The sequence below is a fragment of the Malaclemys terrapin genome, chromosome 4 (genome assembly GCF_027887155.1).
Source record: "Malaclemys terrapin pileata isolate rMalTer1 chromosome 4, rMalTer1.hap1, whole genome shotgun sequence".
Lineage (NCBI taxonomy): Eukaryota > Metazoa > Chordata > Testudines > Emydidae > Malaclemys > Malaclemys terrapin.
The window spans coordinates 94,940,174-94,956,421 of NC_071508.1; the positions used below are offsets into that span (position 1 = coordinate 94,940,174).

The 16,248-nt window shown below is 37.4% G+C and overlaps 1 protein-coding gene across 6 annotated transcripts in view; it reads left to right on the forward strand.

Annotated features, from left to right (window-relative positions):
• Positions 1 to 16,248, forward strand: part of FSIP1 (fibrous sheath interacting protein 1) — a 161,559-nt gene that overhangs the window by 20,036 nt on the left and 125,275 nt on the right. For all 6 annotated transcript variants that reach the window (XM_054026976.1, XM_054026972.1, XM_054026971.1 and 3 more), the window contains 3 exons: positions 2,487 to 2,599; positions 3,746 to 3,856; positions 12,214 to 12,378. In XM_054026976.1, coding sequence (XP_053882951.1) covers positions 2,487 to 2,599; positions 3,746 to 3,856; positions 12,214 to 12,378 — 389 coding nt within the window. The remainder of the gene's footprint in view (positions 1 to 2,486; positions 2,600 to 3,745; positions 3,857 to 12,213; positions 12,379 to 16,248) is intronic.

The window sequence follows — 16,248 nt, forward strand, 5'->3', positions numbered from 1 at the left end:
GCATCATCTTCCCTTAGGTGTGCAATTAGTAGGCCTATGCTCAAGAAACTGTCTCTCAAATCTGGTAGTTGATGCAAAGTGCAGTATTACCCAGTCTCTAATGTTCCTATTTTGGGGCAAGGTTCTCTGGCCCTATTTAATGTCTTCAGACTTCCTTAATCTCCTTCAGTTTAGTGTTGTTTTGTTTTGTTTTCTATTAAACTGATTATGGTACAGACTGCACTTGTCTTGATGTTTGAGGATCTCCTGACAAAGATCAGACATCCTTGCTAGTTCTTTTAGGTTTGTCTGTTGTTTTGATGCTATTGCTTATGAGATACTATTGTGGCAGGCATCAGTCCAGATAGATTGAGTTGTGTTTCAGTGTCTGTATTCTTCCATCTCTGTGAGATTCCAGTGGGTGCCATTGGGCAGTTGCTTATTTACTCAAAAGGTTATTTTCAGCATGTATACATGACCACAAGGGGAGTAGTGAAATGTTTTAAGTTGCCGTTGCCACCAGTATGCCAATGACACTCAGCTCTACAAGCATATTATGTGATTCAAAGTAACCTGGTTTCTTGGTGACTGGCCAAGATGGGGGCGTTGGACGAGAGGGATTTGGCTAGAGATTGCTCACAACAGGAGAGATGAGGTGTGTGTTTGTTGGGGGGGTGCACTAAGGAGGAGATGATATTTGCTGTTTCTACTCAGGCTTCTTGTTATTGTGGATTGGTTTGTAATCTCGAGATCTGTTGCATTCTTGGCTGCTGCCTGGGTTCCCAGATAGGAGCCAAGATAGGTCCTGAGCTAGTAAAGCAGAGAAGACTGTGCTTGACTATAAATACTTGAGTAGTCCCATTAATGGGACTATTTACATGTTTAATTTTATATTTAATCCAGTTACATGCTCTGCTGGATTGGGACCATAGTCTCTTTCCGCTGGTCCAGACATCAGGTTGCAATCTTTCCTCTTTGATGCATTCCTTGCAACAATTATCCATGTCTCTGTCATTCTGCATTAGATGTTCTATGTGAGTCTACCTTTGAAGGCCATTCAGACTTCGGCTAGCACAGAATGCGGTGTTAAGCAGTGTTTCTTATATGACACTTATTACACCTGTGCTTGTAGACTGCACTGGATTCAGGATGCAATGCAAGGTGTTCATTTTTATCTATAAAACTCTGCATGCTCTGATTCTTGGTTAGCTTCAAGGTAATGTCTCTCCTATGCTCTGTGATAGATAGTTTGGGATGCTTTTTCCTACTAGGCCCTAGATTTGAACCCTGGCGGGTTGGAGGCAATTTTTCTTCAAGGGGAAGGCCCTCCACTTGGGAATTCACCTCCTTCATTGGTATTTGCACAGCCAAAGTTTTTGACCTTAAAGAATGTTGCACAGCCTCTATATATACTAAGACTTCTGTGCAGAGGAGTGGGTAGAACTTCATATATGAACTTTCTTTTAGTTGCCTTTTTTGGTCAGATTGCATATTCTTTGTGATATTTTTAAATGTAATGTATGTGCTCCTAGAGGCTGTGATAGTTAATCTTTTTATAAATCCAATGATAAGTAAGCACATTCTAGTTTATAATCAGATAATCCCCAAACTTGTGTCTAACCCCAGGATCAAATTAAAAAAAAAAGAGAACTATTATGTATGCAGGAGAACAGATCAATTTGTGAGATTTATAGGACATTAAATTTGATTGTTTAGTTTTGTCATTTATAAATCTTTGGAATCTGGATCATTCCAAAGTCATGAAAGAATTACCACTTTAAAATTATTAGATGTCTCTGAATGGCACATACCGTATATTGTCTTTTCATATGGTTTTTGGAGAAACTGTATTCAGAAAACATTAAATGTGAAAATAGCTTGAGGGTGAATTAAATGTTCAGTGTGTTACTTTCTAAATAATCTGATCTGCTTATAAGAACATATCATTAAATGATCACACATAATATATTTAAGATTGTTACTAAGAAACCATGTTTGTTTCATAACTTTTAAGGTGAGTTTTAAAACAAAAATTGTTACAACAAGGGACTGTAGAACATCAAAGACCTCATCTGTTTTTCAGCTGTTTCATTTAAGAAATCTGCTTGAAATATCCCCAAACAGTTGCATGCTTTCCCAAAAAATCACCACTTAATTTATCTAATACTGGTGATATAGTTCAAACAATACGAGGTTTAAAAAGAATGGGTTTAAAATCATGGCAATGTGTCTAACATTTTTGAGGTCAAATCTCCATAAAAAATATTTTGGCCTTCACAAAACTATAATCTTATATAAGAAATAACTTTGCTAAATGGGCACCCTGAAAAACTTGCATTTGCCACATTTAACTGTTGAAATGGTTATGATAATAGTTTCTAATGGTAAATATAGGTAATACTTCCAATACTATAAATATAATAAATAATAGTGAAAATAGTAATTATTGATTTTGTCTATTGGAGAGGCAACAATTACATTTTTGCAACTGTTTTTTTTAACTACAGACCATCTAAATGAAACTGAAACAAGTGGCTCACTGAAAATAACAGGAAAATCACATCATAAAAGTGACACCAGAAGTAAAAATACTCAAGATTTTATTAAAAAGAACATCGAGGTATGTGTTAAGGCCTAAAATTACTAAAAGATTAGGGAGTTACTGATGTATACTAAATACATTGCCAAAAAATATATATGACAGTGTACACACTTCTACAAATAGGTTGCTTTCTTGATTAAAACACATCCCATTATTAATTCTGTAAAAATTAATCCAGATTAAATGAACAACATTATACTACAGAAATTTGTTGCTCATTGCAAAGTGCTGCTGAGTATTCATCCTTCACTGGTTGCCCAAATTTGCAAATTAGGTCCCCATTTTCCCATTTGCTTTTAGATGGCCATATAACAATGAGAGAGTTTTTATTTTCCAATCTGTGCCTGGCCACAGCCCATACATTTTGTAGACAAGTACTTCTTTATAACCTGTTTCCAAAAATATCAAAAGCAATGTTTGGTGTTCTTAAAAGATAATGGATGGACACTGAATGACTTGAAATTCTCTATCTACAGAACAGTTATAGCAAAGGCCCTGGCACAGCAACGTGTCCTATACCATTCAGCCAGTATTTCTCAACCCTAATGGAGAGGAGCAACTTACTGCTATCAGAGGGCAATTTACTTTCCATGCATCATTTAGTTCTTGACCCATCTGCTAACATTCTCTGCAACAAGGTTGTGGTAGAGTTTTTTTGATGTGTGCACACTTCTGTGCCATGAACAGGAATAAGAATACTAAGGCCTAGTCTTCACTTACCGGCTGGTCCGGCGGCACGCCATCGATGTTCTGGGATCGATTTATCGCGTCTGGTTAAGACGCGATAAATCGATCCCGGATCGATCCCGGAAGTGCTCACAGTCGGCGCCGGTACTCCAGCTCGCCGAGAGGAGTACGCGGCATCGACGGGGGGAGACTTCCTGCCGTGTCTGGACCGCGGTAAGTTCGGACTAAGGTACTTCGAATTCAGCTACGTTATTAACGTAGCTGAATTTTCGTACCTTAGTCCGATTTGGGGACTTAGTGGGGACCAGGCCTAATTTACTTCCTACAGGCCACCAGATTTGTGAGTGGTTTCGATCACTAGGTTTTTGGTTTTAATTAGTAGCACAGAAATGAAAACCTGTTTTCCATTGTCAGTATTGTGAGCAAACCCAGTTTTATAGTTTTATTTTTAATGCTTTCTATCCATAAATACTTCAGCTGGCAAAGGATTCAGGGAGCCAACTGGTTATGCTACCGGAAGAGAAGAAAAGATTGGTTGAACTGTTGAAAGATATAGAAGACAATGGCAGTGAACTTCAAGGCATTGAGGTATGATGATTTTAATTTGCACTGATTCGTGACTGGATTTTCATGGATGTTTATGATATGGCAAAGTAGGTAAACAGTGAGTTGACCTCAAAGTTTGCAGATGATACAAAATTACTCAAGTTAAGTCCAAAGCAGACTGCGAAGAGTTACGAAAGGGTCTCACAAAACTGGGTGATGGGGCAACAAATGGCAGATGAAATTCAGTGTTGGTAAGTGCAAAGTAATGCACATTGGTATACATAATTCAACCTATACATACAAAGTGATGGGGTCTGTATTAGCAGTTACCATTCAAGAAAGAGATCTTGGAGTCATTGTGGATAGTTCTCTGACAACATCTGCTCAATGTGCAGTGGCAGTCAAAAAACCTAACCATGTTTGGAACCATTAGGAAAGGGATAGATAAGAAGACAGAAAACATCATAATGCCACAATGTAAACCCGTGGTATACTTACCCCTTAAATACTACGTATAGTTCTGGTTGCCTAATCACAAAAAAGATGTATTAGAATTGGAAAAAGTACAGAGAAGGGCAACAAAAATTATTATGAGTATGGAACGGCTTTCATAAAAGAAGAGGTTAAAAAGACTGGGGCTGTTCATCTTCGAAAAGAAACAACTAAGGGAGGATAGGATAGAGCTCTATAAAATCATGAATGATGTGGAGAAAGTGAATAGGGATATGTTGTTTACCTCTTCACAAAAACCAGGGGTCACCCAATGAAATTAAAAAGCATCAGGTGAGTACTTCTTCACAAAACACAACCACCCTGTGGAAATCATTGCCAGGGGATGTTGTGAAGGCCAAAAGTATAACTGGGCTCAAAAAAGAACTAGGTAAGTTCACAGAGGCTAGGTCCATCAATGGCTATTAGCCAAGATAGCCATGGATGCAACCCCATGCTCTGGGTGTCCCTAAACCTCTGATTGCCAGAAGCTGAAACTGGATCACTCGATAAAGTGCCTTGTTCTGTTCATTCTTTCTGAAGCATCTGGCACTGGCCAGTGTTGGAAGATGGGACATTGGGCTAGATGGCCCGGTGGTCTGACCCAATTATCAAACTATAAATCTCTAGCTTTGTCTTTCTTTTCAGGTCTTACTGCAGATTTAAGGTAGTGGGTTTAAGGGGAAAAGGTGTGATTTACACTATTTACTCTTTGTTCAGCTTCTGTAATTTTTTTAAATGTAAAGTTTCAAAGTTAATATATGATTGGGAAATAAGTGAACGGTATTTTTTATCTCCTAATAGTATCAGATTCTACTACTTTTAAAAAATTTAGCTGAGTACTGTAAATTATTGTGCCATCTTTTTTTCTGGTAACACATTACCATAATTTCCCTAAAGTTGAATATGACTGAATTAGATGCACATCATGTTATGTTCATTGCTCAACAAGTGTTATGGGTAAGGAAGACAACAATGTTATGTCCATTTGTGATGGGATCACCATAGAAGTTATAAGCATATACTGTTCTAACACCATTAATTGAATGGGAGTGAGGTTGAGATTAAGCAATATCCAGTAGTATAATTGTGTTGAAATTTATAAGTCAGGAATTTTCTAACAGTATTTTACTGTGTTGTACCATCAAAACATTATAATGCCATATATTTCTAATAGAGTGTAATGTTGTTGTGACATACCAGGCCATAATCCAGATTGGTGGGGGGATTTGTCACCTCTGTCCTGCAACATTGGGTGCCCTACGATGCCTTACTGTAATAGCTCCTATCTGGGCCGCTCACAAACAAACTTCTGGCATGCAAGCCACTGCCTGAGTGTCTATGTGTAAATGCAGCTGACCATCTACACCCTGGCTCTCACCAGCCTTGGTTGTACTGCATGGGGTCTTCAACCCACCCCCAATCTGGGATCTTCCCCCAGAAATATATGTCGTATCTGCCCAGCCATCTCCTGGACAGTATAAACTTATGAAGTCCATTATTCTTTTAAGGGAATAATAAGCCATCTTATTGTTTTGTATAGAGTACCCAGACACTCCAACTTAAATATACTTGGTTAGATAAAATAGTAAAATAAGTTTATTAACTACAAAGATATTTTAAGTGACTGTGAGTAATGAGGCATAAAAGCCAGAAATGGTAACAAGAAAAATAAAGATAAAACATGTAATAATATCTACTTAACAAACTATCTTTGTTGCAAAGCAAACTTTCTCACCACATGCTCCAGCAGATTACTGACCAACTCTCAGGTCAGGACCCCGCCCCCAAAGTCCAATAGCTGTTTCCTTTTGTCTTCTCAGGTGTAGAGAATGAAATGAGCAGGGAGAGAGAGAGTGTGATGCCTTGGGCTGTTTGTCCCTCCTTTTTATAGTTTTTCCCCCTCTTGAAAAATATTTCCAGCTGAGAACCAGGAGATAAAGAGTTTATCTGGAAGGATATTCCCTGCTGGTTTTCTCACCTATTTGAATTTCCTTTGTTTTTCCTTCCTGCTTGATGACTCTGTTTACTGCTTAAATGCAAATTAAGGCAAACACACATTCCTTCCTTTGTCCATGACAGACCTGACTTCTGCCTGGGCAGGGCTGTGTGGTTTGGAATGTGTGTTAATAATATCATACAGGGGAATCTTATAACTTCACATACAATGTTGCACACATATTTTATCAGGACAGTACAGACCAGCAATTTGAGTTTTCATAAATACTTTATTAAGGCATACTGGGTACAAAGATTATTACAATAATATGTATGGTGTGAATACAGAGCTGTATTCCGTCAATTGCAAATTATTTTAGAAGAGAAATTTACCTTTCAAATAAAGCATTCTTTGTGATTTAAGACTTCTATTGCAGGCAATCTACAAAGTCTTCTTGGAAATGTGTTTCCAGAAAGCTTTGTAAGTTGGTTGCTCACCAGGCTTGCTGATTTTAGGAAACAAACTGGGCTAGTTTGGTAGGGCAAAAAAGACGAACAAAACTCACTCATTCACTTTGTGCTCAGGTGGAGATTGGGATTGGAAGTGAACGTAGGTTCTTTGGGTAGCCTCTGCACATTCCCACTATTTGTAAGTGTGCCAGGTTGCTGCAGAGCACCAGAACCTTCTGGAACCAATGCCCATCAGGGTATCCACTTTTTCTTAATCCCTGAAGAAGGGCTCAGAGCTTTGCCCTGCAAGGAATGAGAAGACAAGACCTGGCCTCTCCGTTTCTTTTCTGACCCTTGGAAAAGGAACTTGCATCACACAGCATTTACATGGGTAATCTCTGTCTGAACTCTGAAGCAGACTAGGCAGATGGTGTGCATATTGGAAGCAAGTAAAATCTCTGGATAGGAAGTTATGTTACGTCTGACTGGGAGCTGCATAATAGGGCTGAGGAGCCAAAAACTTCCAAAAATGCTTTAAAATCTTGTAAACGCCAAAAGCTATGCTGATTATTGTAATTAATAAACGGTGTACAACGATTAATACTAAAAGTACAAACAATAGGGGAGGCCTAATGAAAATGCAGGCGCACTTTTGCTCTATCCTTAATTTGGTGAGTTTTAGAAGAACAAAATTTGAAAGTATAGCTCACCAGATTATGAGTCAATCTTCCCTTCCCTCAATGTGTTAACTATTCCTGCAGAAAATTGTTCAGAGCATACTACCAGATCATGTTGCCAAATCTGCTTGAAACAGATTTGGCAGCATGAAAATGACATTTTAGTCAATAGGATACCTAAATATTTTAAGATTCTAATAGAAACAGAATGAAAAAACCCCAAACCTCTTCTGCCCTCTTTTTTTTTTTTTTTTTTTTGATATGCTTAACATTCTAGCACACACTTTTCACATTTACAAAAGAAAAACCTGAGAGACCCATTCAGAAATGCCTTCACTTGAAAGTCTTTTAAACAGTTTTTTTGGTGGGCAACATCAAAAATAGTAATACATTTTCCAAACATGAAGAATGGCATTCTCTACTACATGCAGATTTATGTCTTCTCTCTAGATGTGTAGTCCCTCAGATTTTTAAAACAGGAAACAACTTCAAAAATAGTTAATAAAGGTTTTCTGTGTATCAGGAGTCACCTGTTTAGGATGAATAATGAAGATTCAGCCTAGCAGTGTTTTAGCTGTTTCTTATACCAACTCTGATGGCAGCATGGCCATGGAAATGCAACAGTCTACCTAGGTTCTCATATTGGAACCAGTCACCATGTTATTTAGATACCTATCAGAGACTTTCTATTGTGTGTGACAGACTTTCAGCAGCTCACATTAGGAGATGCTTGTGTATTGCTGCAGACTTAATACACAGTGAACACCAGAAAATAGGAGTGACAGTTTTAGGATTATTCTATTAAATGATCGGTAGAAAACAAATGTGAATATTATGGCCAACATGGGGAAACAGAAAGGAAAATGCTTTCCTTGGTCACTTGAGACCTGACCAGTCTAGAGATGGATTATTTCCCCCCACATTTGATTTATAATCTGACCTAGGCATTTCCTGAGACCTTTGGTAGGGAAGATTTTGAGGAAATTATCAAAAAAATGACTAATCTTGACTGTTTTGAATGGGCTCCGATACTTGTTGTTTCAAGAACTGATTAACACTTTTGGGCACTGTGATAGGGTGTATAAACCTGACACTGGCTGGTGAGGGTGAATGAACTGCTCTAGGCAAAGCCTTCAATTCTCGGAGAGGCTTGAGCAGAAGGCAGGCGCTGCTCAGGGACCCACAGCCTGTTGAGGCCCCCTTCAAGAGAATGGAGGGCCTGATGCTGAACCATTACTTTGGAACTATTAGTAGAGACTTACCTGTGGGTGCTGAACCAGTCTATTGCTTACTAGTTCCTTCAGAGAGTCTTGCTGTAATTTTGTATGTGTTCGTGTATGTGGTTTTCTTTTTGATCTTTGATAGCCCTGGAAGGTGTGGACTTCCACAGACTCAGTGTCAGGGCTCTCTCTCCTATAGCCAGACCTGTGCCAGAGATGGAAGATTAAAGGCTGTGTGAGTTTAAAGCTCATCCCTCACCTAGGGTGCACCCTGGGAGACCATCTCTTTGCCAGGCACATACTGCCCTGACTTACAGTCCGTCCAATCTCCTTGGCTTCACTGATGTTATGTGGGATGTAAGTCAGGACAAATTTGGCACACTATATTTAAAGCTTTTTTTTTTTCCAGGGTTTATTTTTTAGCAATTTTGGAGTTTTATTGTAGATGTTTAAAATCAAGGGGCATCTGGCCATTTCCATTGTATATACTGTAATGAGTAATGTATATAATATAATGTATACAGAATCTCTTTGTAATGTTCCCTAGTGCATTTTAACATAGTGCTGTTTCAAACAGCACTATGTTAAAGCGCACTAGGGAACCTTTAGTGTGAACCAGCAGGGCCTATGAGGATCAAATAATGTGCAACACATTAGCATGCTTAAGAAATCACACCCGTGTAGTCCTCATTACTGCTCTATGTAGGCAAGACGTTAGACACAAGTAACCATTACCAGTGTTTTTCCAATGTTTATCCAATAAACACAGTTTTCATTTTTTTTTAACCTCAGGGATGTATTGTCTGTATCTATTGGTTAAAACCAAAAATCAGACGCCCTAACTATGTTACATAAATGGTCTGTGAATTGTATTCTGCATTAAGCAACTGTGCATTCAGTCAGTTCTGCTAGATAACTGTCAAATAATGCAAATAGTATTTTTCCTTTAGATCTACAACCTTTGTAAAAGAGATTTCTTATCATTTAAAACTTTTCAAAAGCTCTTTGTCAGGGTAGTTTGACAATCAAATTTGCAAGAGTGTAATCTGTCTCAAATATTCTAAGAGAATAATAATAAGACTTTACTATGTTGTTGGAAAAGCATGTTCTGATTTAATGAACTGGAAACTGGCAGTAGGAGTCTCAGAAGTTTTCTTTTTACGAAAAACTTAAAATCATAAGGCTGTTTTGAGAATACAAGAGAGATTATGTATGTACTGAACTTGCTTCTAGACGTTATCTTGACATCGTAACATGCTATTTTAAACTGGAACTAGTTATGTTGTGTACTTATTTCCGTGCAATTCTTCATTTGCTCAGCAAGCTGCAGCCTGATGTGATATTTTCATTAATTGGCTCCAGAAGGTGATTTTGTAACTTCCTTCACCTCCAGTTAGTTTTCGTATGCATCCTTGTATGAGAAGCCATTAGAGAACCAACTTTTGACTTGTTGAGGTGGCTCTTGTTTTTTATATGGACATGATGTATTGCTTTAAAAGAACAGTAAATGTTGCCACTAATTTGTGGTTGTCTGTTGAATTTAGTTTGACATGCTCTTCTAATTTTTTTCAGGCTTATTTCAGGTTTTTATCATAAAAGTATGCAGACTCCTCTGACTTCTGGCAACTCTTGGTTGCTATTAATTACATGCGTATTCTCTTACATAATTCATATTTTAGCCTGTGGTATATAATCAGTTTTTGCATAGAGAGATATTGTCAGGGAAAGACAATAGTGAGAGTTTGCAAGGTATTATTTTTGACTTGAATTGCACTGAATTAGGACTGATGAGTATGTTTTTCTCAGACTGCATGTTAATGACTTTCTTTCTAGTGAATTGATTTACACAAGAGATTGGTTTTAAAGAATCTTCACCAATTCATTCAATTACTTACATTTAAAACATTTTAAGTTTTATTTTTTTTTAAAAATACAATGCCTTGGAATTACAGTAAGATGTCACTTTGAAGTGATAGCAGTTTATTATTTAAAGTAATAAATGAATGCTATGTTTAGTTATTTTCTCCTTTTACCAGTGTCATTTCATGGACCAATTTTTTCTGTGTAGCACCATTTATCTACAAAAGATTATGGCTCCAGTCCTGCGAAATCCCCAAGTGCTGAACTCCTACTGAAATCAATGAGAGTTCCATATGCAGAATGCTTGCAGGATTAGGCCCTTTATTGACAGGATTCATTCATTAACTGATGATTTCTTAGTGCTTAGTCACTCGAGGCCTGATTTCCCCTCCCATCTCCCCCCCAAAACTGGGATTTAAATATCACTGCTATAAATCCAGAGTAAATCACTGAGTCAATTTACACCAATGTTAGAGTGTAATTTTGCAGTAGGTACTCAACTGAGTGTCTAAATGGCCAGTTTAAAGTGTCACTAGACACGTGTCCTTCTCTGGGAACTGTACCTCAACACAGCGGGAAAGCCTGTGTGTTCCAGTGACTGGAGAACTGTGCCAGCGGGAGTTCTAACCCCTGGTAGAGCCACCCAAGCTCAAAGCATAGGGACCAGATGAAAAGGGGTTGAGTGATAGGCTAACGACCTATCCCTGTAAAAAAAATTACTGTATAGAAACACAGCAAGGTAGCTATTTGAGCATACAGCATGATAGAGATGGTGGAGTCTTGTACATGCCCTAAAATGATGTTTTACGGTGCAGGAAAGATTCAGATACTAACTTAAACAAACTACATGTTTTTGCATACAGTTGTATGCCCGACATTCACAAAAGCAGGCCCTCATGATTCTTCTCCCCTTCAGCTAGTCTTGTCTTGATTCTGCTTATTTCTGTCCTGTTCCTACTCTGCTTACCAGATAATACTGGTGTGCTAGCTGTGGCATCTGATTTCTTGGGGAGAAGTTATAATGTGAAGCTTATGCACACCCTTGAACTTGCATATACATTACATTAATGAGGTGGTATTTATGTTTGAAGGAGAGCCTTTATTCAGAGCCTATATTTTCAAGCATTTGAAACTTTTTAAAACGACCTTTTGACTTAAAATTTCTCTTATTATGCAGTGACATATTTGTTGATAGAGTTCCATTCGATTACTGTCTCTGAGATTTTTGAGATTTAAGTAAACAAATTTTTACATGCCAAGAAGTCTGAGGTTTAGTTTTTGATTTGCTTTCTGGTAACTGACTTAATTTGAAGATTTCTAACTTAATGAGGACATGTTTGTCTTGTTTAGAAAGAAGAAGCTATAAGCATTGCAAAACTGTATTGTACATATGCAGTATGTTTTTTCTGTTAAATTTTAATGGTTCATGGAAATATGATGGTATAAATGTATGTTTTTAGAATGTAGATTTTTTTTTAATGTAGAAGGTTTGCATACACTTTTTAAAAATTGCTGATTAGTTATCATTTAAGAAAAATTAAAAATGTATGCCTGCAATTATTGGATGAAATTTTGTTCTCAGGTACACTAGAAGAACATCATTAATTTCAGGGGAGCTCAGATTTGCACTCATGTGATTGAGAGCTCACTATATTTTAGTTCTTCAAAATAACATTTCTTTGAGAAGTAATATATGTTGATGTTTGCCTTCAACAGCCATTTTCTTTGGTCATATGAAATAACCGTTTCTCTTAACTTTTTATAGGAAGATGTGTCTGGTTGGCTAATACCAGGAGAAGGGTACACACCTGAACCAATGGAATATCATCACCTAAATGAAATAGATGCTAAACTCCAAGTAGTACTCTCTAATGGAGATCTCTCTGCAAGTCACAGCTCCTGCTCAAAAGTCCCAAGCCAAATTTATCAGGTACAGTAATGCACAATGCCTATGAATTATAGATTTCTTTTTTGGAATATATGTTGAGGTTTAATGAAAATAAACATGTAGAAAAGTGAAAAATACACTTAAATATATCAGGAAGTTTCAGATGCAAAATCTGAGTACTGTAACTTGAATTTTAATAAACAGACAATGGACTTCAGTTGTACTTTTATAATGTGGTGTTACCATAGTTGCTGACAGCTCTGTCTTTTGGGGACTAAAATTGAGTTTCCTCTTTGTTTTTGAAGATTCAGACGGTTTTCCATGATCCGTTGCTGAAGTATGTGCAGTTAGAAACAGTAACAAATGTAGTGAAAATAATCCCCCTTTGGATGCTAGTAGTAAAAGGTGTTAAAGTTCTTTTATTTGAAAAAAAGCATTGTTCAGATTTTGTGCCTGGAGGAATCTAAATTCTCATTCTTGTCTTCAGTAATGTAGTGTACTGTGAATTAATAGGCAGAAAGTTTGGGTTGACTAAAGCAAAATACTGGTGTGTGTTTTTGAAAATGCTGACTAAAAATGTATAGTACAGTGTTCATTCTTGTAAACAAAAGTAATGCAGGGACGTATCCCAATTTTTGCATCTCTTTACACAAATTTGTTCTCTTGTACTACATCTACCATGCTGTTGGAACAGATGTTTCTACAGAGCCATACATTTGCAAAGCCATATGTCCTCAGTCATCTATTTATCAAAGAAACAAAAATCTCTTTCAGCTAAAGAGGAGTGAATTTGTCTTCTCCCTTGAGGTTTACAGTTTTTTGAAATTATATCATTAGTTTTATTTTTACATTAGTCTGAATTATCTCCTTTTTGGCATCCTGTTTCTGACATTTTGTCAGAATAATAGAAATGTTCCTCCCTGTCCGAGTGCAGGAGGAAGCTCTTCCTGATACTGATGTTAATGCCCTACTAGGAACAGATGTTTTAGTGTGTGAAGCAGCAACCCCCACTGGTCGTTAACTTAATTACATTCATAAATATGGTTAATATACGTTGTTTTTAGGCTTATGGGTCCAATCCTGCAAACATATCCAGTATAACACTCATAACCATGAGCAGTCCAGCTGAAGTCAGCTGGACTATTCATGATAAGAAGCACTATGTTTGGCCACATTAGACCTATCATTGCTTTTGCAGAAAAATGCTCTGAAGTTTTTGAGTTGACTTGACCCCAAAAAAACAACAACAACACACAACATCTGAAATACTGTGTGTATATGCTTTATAGAAAGTTTAAAAACATTTTATTACCTTTTAGGTATGTTATGAAAACTAAAGAATTGGAGAGTGTATTAATTCCATAAATAAATATTCTATGCCACTGATTACAAATTGACCATAAACTGGCAGTTTTGAAGTACATAAAGGTGGTTTGTTTTTTTTTTGACATTCTAATTTAGGAAATTATTTGCAAGGTTTTATATGGTATCTTTGTTTTTACACAAATATTCTTTCTAACGAGAAAGCCATTTGGATGAAATGTACCTAACAGTTGAACCCTTTAAAAGGACTTTATTAATTCAGTCCAGCATCCTTTTATACCCTCTATTTAAATGTGGTGATAGGTTTTATCTAAACTTTGTGTTAATCAATTGGTACCCAGATAATTGTTCTCAAACTGTAATTTATAATACATATATAATCCTGAATATACTCTCACCACCGCACTCCCGAATAAAGCCTTGATCTTCTGCAGCCTAACACCAACAGAACCCTTTCCTCCAATCCTTTTCAATGCCTTTTTGACAGTTAATTTTTATTAAATAGATAAGAGCAACAAGTAATCTTTATTACCTCCGAACACTGGGGAATCTTTTCACATCTGCAGAAGAGAGATAGAAAAGCCAACTTCAGAGAGGGATCTATTTTTTGTGTGGACTTCAGGATAAAGCTGGCCTGGAAAAACTGCAGGAGTAATCTATGAAGAGCAAAAGACGGAGAGAAAGTTTTTGTCCTACCTCTCCTTCTCTCCCAAAAGTCCTTTAACAAGGGCAAGGCCCGGTAACTTTTTCTTCCAAAACGGTTCTAAAATCCACCATTTTTGATTTGACCAAAGCCTCATCATCTCCTGTCTCAACTATGGCAATCTCTTCATCCTGGATGTTTCAATACTAACCTCTGCTGCTCCTGTTCATTCAAATTGCTGCTGCCAAAAGTCTTTCTTGTCTGTTGCTTCAAGATGTTGTCTCCTCTGAGCCACTCCACTGCAATTCAAACTTCTCGTACTTGCCTTCAAGGCCTTATCACATAACCCCTCTTTACATCACTGAGTTGGTCTCCTTTTGCTTTTTCCTCTGCTCCATAAGCGATTTCAGCCTTGATATCCCCTTTATTTAGTTTCGTGACAGAGCCTCCCTCCTGTCCCTTATTCTTGGAATGCTTTCTCCAGTTTGTCAACCAACATCCTTGACGTAATTGAAATCCCTCATTAAAAACTCATTTTTGCCATGTTTCCTTCAGAAGTGAGGTGGAAGAAAGGTAACCAAACTAAACAATAAAGGAAACAGAACTTGTCATCCATTTCCATCCTGGCTTCTCCTTTCCCTTCTTTCCATTATCTGTGTAACCCTTATGTTTGTCATATTGTATTTAGGTTGTACACTCTAAAGTAGGGTGACCAGATGTCCCGATTTTATAGGGACAGTCCCAATTTTTGGGTCTTTTTCTTACAGAGACTCCTATTACCCCCACCCCATCCCGATTTTTCACACTTGCTGTCTGGTCACCCTACTCTAGGGACACTGTCTTTTAGGTGCTTTGTAAGGCACCTAGCACATTTCTGGGTGCTTGAAAAATAATAATAGTTATTGGGGTTTGAAAGAAGAGAACATTTGCTTCAAGTGTTTTCTGTTGAATGCTCTGGGGATTTTCCTTTTCCTGTAATCCATTGTGTTGAACTTTTAGAATGAATAACTTGATTTATAAATTTTAATTGTGACAGATCTGCTCCACACCAGATATAATGTGCCCCAGAATAAGAGCATCTCTTTCACCGATTGTACTGCCAAAGATTTATAGGAGTATGAGCGTATATGATACGAGATTAGGTAACCAATAATACATGCAAGGGCATGGCGTTATGGTGTTTTGCATGCTTCATCATTCAGCCAAAGGCTAAGCAAATAAAAAGTGCCTTAAAAAAAAGTTACCAAGAAAGGGAAAATATTAAAGAATAAACTAGGAAAAAAACGCACCTTCTTTTAGCACTTGCCTTCCACACACCATCATTTGGTAAATAAGCGACAGTTAGTAGTAATCACTCAAAGTAAGCTTTCAAGTTATATTAATATTAGAAACACAAAAACTATGGTAAAATAACATTAAGGTTCTAAAGTCAAGCACTCGAAAGTTAGGAAATGCTAGAATTGAAGTTGCCTATGTAACCTTAATTTAGCCTGCTTGGGCGTTTCTGCATTATGTCTTTAATTACGTGATTGCATGCTATGTTTTCCACAAAATGACTGCCTCCATCACTGCACAGAATGGACCTGCTCTGGGGATGACTCAAGTTTATGTATTGAAGGTGTATGTAGAACCCCTGCCTCATTTGTTGCAGCAGTTAAGTGATTCATGAAGGAGTCATGGGATTGTGGGAAGAGAATGGATAGTCTCACGAATAAAGCAGTTGAATGCTGCCCTGGAGATTTAGATTTTATCCCTATCTTTGCCTCAGAGTTCTTATGTGATGGTAGGCAAGTCACGTAAACCAAACTTTTTTCACAGGTGGTCACTAATTGTGTGTTCCTCATCTTCTGGGTGCCCAAAGTGAGACCCTGGGATCTGACTTACAAAAATGCTATATACTTCCAATGGCAGCTGAAGTCAGTGGGAACTTTGCTTTGAATGTATAA